Source organism: Mustela nivalis (assembly GCF_964662115.1).
Source record: "Mustela nivalis genome assembly, chromosome: 2".
Lineage (NCBI taxonomy): Eukaryota > Metazoa > Chordata > Mammalia > Carnivora > Mustelidae > Mustela > Mustela nivalis.
The window spans coordinates 957,243-964,478 of NC_139021.1; the positions used below are offsets into that span (position 1 = coordinate 957,243).

A 7,236-nucleotide genomic window follows, 5' to 3' on the forward strand; every position below is an offset into this window, starting at 1 on the left:
GGGCGGGGCCCGGAGGGGGTGAGGGCGGGACCCAGGCCGTGGACCCGCGGGGCTGGGGCGCTGTCTGGGTGAGCCCCGGCTGCTCCAGGGCTGGGCGCGGGGCCGGTGCTGCCCACGCGGCTCTCCAAACCATTGTGAAGAAGGGAGCGTCGGGGACACTGGAGGAGAACGTGGCGCTCGCCAGCCCTGCCCTGGGAGGAGCCACCTGGGAGCCGTGAAACCAAGACGAAGCACCAAGAAATCCGGGAGGCTGGCACGGCTGCAAACCCCGTGCCCCTGGAGCCCTCACCTGGCACCAGAGATTAAAGGGCGGAGGCCAACCAGACCCCCTCTCCCCCGCGACGGCAGTGTGGGGTCTGCAGCCCGGGAGGGGCAGGGGCGGCCTGCTGGCGTCCGGCGAATGGGGACGGTGGCCCCTGCCGGGTGCTGACGGTGGCCAAGGGGAGAGGGCCACCAGCGGTCCCGGGAGCAGAGCGCGCCTGGCTGGAGACCCCAGGCCCGGAGAGAGAAGCAAAGTCTCTCAGGGCCGGGGAGCCCCTGCTGCACAGTCGCCCCGTATCTTCCCTGATTCTACTGGTCTTTCCACCGGTTTCTGTAAGAAGTTGACACCAATTTCATATTAAAAACAAAAGAAAACCAATACATATGTGGGCGCCAGGTGGCTCCGTCGGTTAAACTTCCAACTCCCCCTATCTCCGCTAGGCCTTCATCTCCCAGCGTCGGGAGTGCAGGTCCCACACTGGGCTCCGTGCTGGCCGAGGAGCCTGTCATTTAAGGCCGACATTCAGATGCTGTTTATGAATCAACGTTTCTTCAAAATTTTCACGCCAAGTGGAGAGCATGCATTGTCCTGAGTGTACGTCATTTTATTCTTTCTCACAAACCTCACTTTCTCCTAGGAAAAAAACCCCTCTTCTGTGTTCGTAATTGGAAGAGGCTCTGCCCCACACCCCATGCGGCTGCGGCCAACAGTAGCAAGTCCAGAGAGAGGAGGGTCATCGCAGCTCCGCAATCAGCCTCCTAACACGCTTTTCCACACAAGCCTTCCTACTGATGGGGGTTCCTTCTGGCCTGCTCCTCCCAGACTCATCAGCGGACAAGTCTCAAATCTGTCCACGCTACAGCAAACGTGGACAGACGTGGGCAGTGACCTATATGACGGCAGGACCAAAACAGGTGTTGTAGACTTAAGGTGCAGGTCAAAGGGGAGAGGCAGGCACTTCTTGGACCGGCACCTGGCAGCCTGGGAGGCGGGGGCCAATGCGGTCAGCACCGCTCCCAGACCTAGCCGAGGCGGAATTAAATGAAGGGTTCATGGTCCTGTTTTCCACATGTCACAGCAATAAGAGCAACAGCAAAATGCTTGATGGACCCCTTGCTCTCCAGCCATCCCCCCAGCTAGGAAGGGAAGCTGACCCCGGGCTGGCCAGTGGGATGAGTTGAACAGGTGCGCACGTGTGGGCTTAGGAGCCCCACAGAGGAAATCCCTGAGAGAGAAACAGCGGACAACCCCCGGCATCCGAACGGACACGATCGTCCTAGTAACCTTGACTCCCCCGGGGGCCTCCAGAATGAGTGAAGAGTCACCAAGTGCTTCGAGGAAAACCAGGAGCCCCAGACAGCAGAAAAGCGGCGGGGCGCTCTGTCCCGACAAGCTGGCGGGAACCTTCACAGCGCGGGGCGGGCGGCTTGCTCACGGCTGGAGGCCGGAACTTGGGGCGCCCTCTCCCACACGGGGGCGACGGGGCTGAGAGTCCGGCGGAGGGCGCAAGTCCGGCACGTGGAGCGCGGGGGCTGCCCCGGCTGCGGGCGGCTCGGTCAGACGCCTCCGGAAGCCCAGACCCCGCCGGCCCCGGGGCGGACCTCTGCAGGGCGCCCACGCAGGCCGTCCCGCACCAACTTCGAGGCGAGGGACTGGACGGACATGCCCCGAGGGGCGTCGGCCGTTGTCCGGGCGACGGGGTGGCTCCGGGGAGGCCGGCCGAGTTCTGTCTCCACGGAGACCCTGCAGGCTCCGCCAACGCCACGAAAGGCCGGCGCCCCCGCCCGACGGCCAAGGCCCGGACGTAGCCCAAAGGGAAGGAAAGGCTGGAGACGACACCCTGACCCCCAGCCTGACCCCCCCCCCCCCACTTCTCGTGGCCCCGGGCCGCGTCCCACCCCGCCAGAAGACTCGGGCCGGGGCAAGGCAGGGGTTAGGCTGGAGGCGCAGGCCGGGGGCACCGCCGTCCCGCGTGCGGGCGCCCCAGGCCGCGGCCCATGGCGCCCAAGAAGAAGCGCGGGCCCGGCGCGGGGCGGCGGCCGGGCGCGGCGGGAGACGGCGCCGAGCCGCGGCTGTCGGAGCGCGGGCAGTACCTGCAGCGCGAGCACGGGCTGCTGTCGGAGCAGCTGCGCGCCTGCGAGGCGCGCGTGGACCAGGTGCTGCGGGAGAACGCGGGCCTGGACCGCGAGGCCGCGCGCCTGCGCGAGGAGAACCGGCTCTACGCCAGCTACGTGAGCGCGCGCGCGCAGCGCTGCGCCCGGGCCGTCGTGCGGCTGGACGAGCAGAACCGCGTGGACCTGACGCAGATCCACTGGCAGCGGGCCGAGCTGGCCTCGCTGTACCGCGGGCGCGAGGACGGCGTGCGCGCGCAGCTGCTGGACATGGAGGCGCGCGCGGCGCGGATGGCGCGCCAGGTGCAGGAGCTGCGGCCCTACAAGGCTAGTGAGCGCGCGCCCGGCGGGCGGGGCGGGGCGGGCGCGCGCCGCGCGGCCCCGCGCTGACCCGCGTGCCCCCGGCCGCCGCAGGAGCTGCAGCTGGAGCAGTTGGCGCGGATCCGCGCGCTGGAGCGCGAGCTGCTGCACATGCGCGTGGAGCACACGCAGCTGCTGCACCGCGTCAAGGGCCGCTTCCTGGAGGACAAGGCGGCCTTCGAGCGCGAGGCGCGGCAGCGGGTGCAGTCCCTGGCGCGGCGCGCGGAGCGGGAGGCGGCGCGCGCGCTCGTCCTGCACACGCAGGCCGTCCGGGCTGACAACGCGCGCCTGCGGCGGGAGCTCCTGCGGCTCCTGCGCTGGGCCCAGCTGCTGCACGACACGCGGCGCCGGCTTCTGGAGCAGCGGGAGCAGCTGCGGCGCGAGCACGAGGACACCCGGGACCTGGCGCGGGTGCATGGCTGGCTGCGCCGCGGCCGCGACGGACCGCCGCTGTGGCAGCCGCCGCCGCCGCCCGCCTCGCGCCCCGGGTCCTTCGCCCCCTCCACAGCGCCATCGAGCGTGGCTCCTCGGGCCCCGTCGCGCGCGGGCCCCAGGATCCCATCGCAGGCCCCGTCGAAGGCCGGTTCCCGGGTTCCATCCCAGCACTCATCGCGCGCGGGCTCCCGGGTCGCGTCCCTGGTCCCGCCGCACCGGGGCTCCCGGGACCCGTCCTTGACCCCGTCCCGCCCGGGCTCCCGGGTCGCGTCCCTGGTCCCGCCGCACCGGGGCTCCCGGGACCCGGCCTTGACCCCGTCCCGCCCGGGCTCCCGGGTCGCGTCCCTGGTCCCGCCGCACCGGGGCTCCCGGGACCCGTCCTTGACCGTGTCGCGCCCGGGCTCCCAGATCTCTTCGAGGTTCTCCTTACCTGGGCCCGCACACAGCACGACTCCCTCCGCTCAGCCTGTCCCGGGCCCAGGCTCTTCCCGTCCCGCGGTCGAGGGAGACGGCGGGCGCTGACGCCGCGGCGGAAGGCGAGTGCGGGCGAGCCGGCTCGGACGGTGGGCGCGGGCGGGGCAGGTGAGCGCGCGGCGCCCGCGGACTGCGTGAACCTGAACGTGGTGTTAATAAAGGTGTGACCGGCCCTCCTGGTCTGGCGCCGCTGGGACCACTCACTCTGGCTTCCAGTTCCCTAACTGCGCGGTGGCCTGATGCGTTCCTCTCCTCCTCCGCTGGCCCCAGCTGCCCCGCAAGTGGCCCACACCGGTATCCTCCCGCCGGCGCTGGCAGAGACGGACGTCGCCCGCACGGACAGAGGCTGCCAGAGCAGGAAAGGAGGCCAGCGGGGAGGAGCTGGGCGACCACGGGGTGTAGCCCGGAGGGCCAGCGTGCGATGACCTGCGGTCAGGACAGCCACTGGGGCGGGGGCGGGGGAGAGTGGGGCTGCCACCAAGGGCCACGGGAGGAGTAATTTTTAATATAATTTCCAAGAGAAAAGTTGCTGCGTGCGGAGAACTCCCGTTTACCGAGACTCCGTCCCCAGATCTGTCTTCATTTTTCCCTGAACCACTTGAGATTCGGTTCATTATGCCCCTTCAGTTAAAGGATTTAAAAATCCTTAGTGTTCCTGAGCACAAGAATGTTCTACCTCACCCCGGTACGATGACCCAAATCTGAAAATTTAGTACAGAGAAAACCGTATTCGCTAAGCCCCAGCTCCTACGAAAATGTCGGCTGTCCCGCTCCCCGGGGCGCACGGGGACGGCCTTCAGCTCTCCAGACGTGTGCCCAGGCTGGTCAGTGGGATGCCCCTCGGTTGTGGCTGTGGGAGGTCCAGCAGCTCCTGGGGGAGGCCAGGTCCCGCATACCGTCAGTACTGACCCAAGGGCTGGGGACTTCATCCTGACCACTGAGGGAAGGTTCTTACAAATCCGGGGTCTTTGGTTGCACCCTGGGGCCAGCGCCTGCTAGGCCCAAGCAGGAGGTGGTTGCGGCCTGGGCACTCCAGGTGCCTGGGAGAGCAGGACTGGGGGAGCCTTGGGGACTCGCCGGGGCAGCTGCCCCCACTGTGGCAGGGGTCTGAGCAGCACGTCCTGATGGTCTGGTCAGCCTTAAAATAAAACTGCCAGTTACTCTACAGAAACAGGTTTGTTCAGCATCAAAGACCGAGACCAGCTGTGGGGACACAGTTTCAGAGAAGGAAGGGGGCGCCGGCGGCTGTAAGGGAAAAGCCCACCAGCCGGACGGAAGTGCAGCAGTTTCTTTTCTTTCTTTCTTTTTTTTTTTTTTTTAAGATTTTTTAATTTATTTGACAGGCAGAGATCACAAGTAGGTGGAGAGGCAGGCAGAGAGAGAGGAGGAAGCAGGCTCCCTGCTGAGCAGAGAGCCCTATCCCAGGACCCTGGGATCATGACCCGAACTAGAGGCCGAGGCTTTAACCCACTGAGCCACCCAGGCGCCCCAAGTGCAGCAGTTTCTTGAGGACGAGCTGTTGGTGGGGTGGAGAGGAAGATGGTCTTCCTCCCGCTGGGGTCCGAGCTGCAGTGACTGCAAGGTCCCCGCGGGGTCCTAGAGGGCGAGGCCGGGCGTGAGCGCTGCCCCTGGTGGCACGAGGCCGCCGTTGGGCACCCAAATACAAGCACTCTTGCAAGGGCTCAGCATTTCTCTTTAAAAGGAACTGGGGGGGGGGGCACCTGGGTGGCTCCGTGGGTTAAGCCTCTGCCTTCGGCTCAGGTCATGATCTCAGGGTCCTGGGATTGAGCCCCACATCGGGCTCTCTGCTCAGCAGAGATCTTTGAATAAATAAAAGGAACTAGGGCTCTTTTGAGATTTGGGGAAGGAAACAATAAAAAATGAGTTTGGAGAGCTTGTGCCAGAAAGCAAGGCTGCTCCCCGAAAGAGACCTGCCAGAAGAACAGGGTGACACAAGTGAAGGGCTCTGAGTGGCCAAAAAGTCAACCACTTCAGCATCAAAAGAATAATGGCCGTCCTGAATAGAAACATACCAAATATATAAAATGTGTAAGTTTAAAATATTATAAAAACCCACCCATTAGTCACCTTGAAGGTTGCTGCTCTACTAATCCCTTATCCTAAAAACTGGTAAACGAGGAATCACACCCACTCTGACTTTGCACTAGGAACGACATTTCAGGATAAACAAATTGGTGAAGGAAAGTTCTGCATCGAATTCCATCTGACAGCTGCAGGAGAAGTCATCAGCAATGTTGGAATGGGAGGGAAAGCCTATATAGGTGGAAGACTGATGACCAGAACGGAGGATTCAGCTGCCCCTGGGGACCCACGTGACCCTAACTTTATCAAGAGGTTTTGTTAGCCGCCTGGTATGAAGCAATAGAACGCACTGAGCAACCGAGGTGGCGAGAAACAAAGTATCTGATCAAGTTTCTGCGGGGACTGCCAGTGTATACAACGTGCAGGGAGAAGCGGAACATATTGAGAGAGTCAGGGTGCAGTCACTCGAGTCCTCTACAGGCCAAATAATTTTTTCCAAAAAAAAAAGGGAACGAATTTTTTTAAGAAAGGGAAGGGATGGGGCTTCCCTCAGTGGGTTAAGCCTCTGCCTTTGGCTCAGGTCATGATCTCAGGGTCCTGGGATAGAGCCCCTCGTCGGGCTCCTTGCTCGACGGGGAGACTGCTTCTCCCTCTCCTTCTGCCTGCCTCTCTGCCTACTTGAGATCTCTCTGTCTCTGTCAAATAAATTTTTTAAAAAATCTTTAAAAAGAGGGAAGGGAAATTGTTATGGATTAACAGACTTAAATTAGTTTTTTTTTTTTTAAAGATTTTATTTATGAGACTTAAATTAGTTTTTACCACAAATGCAACATACAGACCGTGTTCAAACCCCCATTCTAATTTGAAGTGTTAAATCAAGATGAAGAGCTTTGGTACTGATGAAGCTAGTAAGCAGTGGTATGCCCCACACTTCCTCTTCCCGGGTACTCCTGGCAACTGATACTCCAGTCTCTCCTCTGCCCAGACACCCCATTCTCAAGACCTTCTAGTGAACTGCTTCCCATAAAACAGCTTCCTAAGAGACATCACTCGGACTGGGCATTTGTCCATTTCTCCTTGTAGTTCAGTCATTTTTACTTTACGTATTTTGAAGCAATTGTTAATTGCATAGGAGTTTAGAACTCTTCCTGTAGTTCCTTCCTGTAGTATGGGGGGTCCAGCTCGCTCACCAGTCTGCACTGTTCTCCCCTGCCCACAGCCTGTTTGTATTAAGATGGCTGCTCAAGCTTTCTTCTGGGTTGTCTTGCATGCCACTTTTTTTTTTTTAAGATTTTATTTATTTATTTGACAGAGAGAGATCACAAGTAGACAGAGAGGCAGGCTGAAAGAGAGAGAGAGGAAGAAGCAGGCTCCCTGCCGAGCAGAGAGCCCGATGCGGGACTCGATCCCAGGACCCCGGGACCATGAGCTGAGCTGAAGGCAGAGGCTTTAACCCACTGAGCCACCCAGGCGCCCCTGCATGCCCCTTTCTATTGGTGTCCATTTTATATTTCAGACGTGTCCCTAGTAACAGTTATAGGTGGTGCTTAT

The 7,236-nt window shown here is 61.5% G+C and overlaps 1 protein-coding gene and 1 long non-coding RNA gene across 2 annotated transcripts; one reads left to right on the forward strand and one right to left on the reverse strand.

Annotated features, from left to right (window-relative positions):
• Positions 1–851: 851 nt before the first annotated feature.
• On the reverse strand, positions 852–1,489 carry LOC309859659. The gene is made up of 2 exons (XR_014308785.1): positions 1,417–1,489; positions 852–1,151 (listed from the first exon to the last, which is right to left on the reverse strand). It is a non-coding gene; the product is annotated as an uncharacterized lncRNA (long non-coding RNA).
• Positions 1,490–2,256: 767 nt separating this feature from the next.
• CCDC166 (coiled-coil domain containing 166) lies at positions 2,257–3,512 on the forward strand. The gene is given in 2 exon segments (XM_082720555.1): positions 2,257–2,739; positions 2,741–3,512. Coding segments are annotated over 2 exon segments (1,149 nt in total). The 5' UTR covers positions 2,257–2,259; the 3' UTR covers positions 3,410–3,512.
• The last annotated feature ends 3,724 nt before the right edge of the window (positions 3,513–7,236 follow it).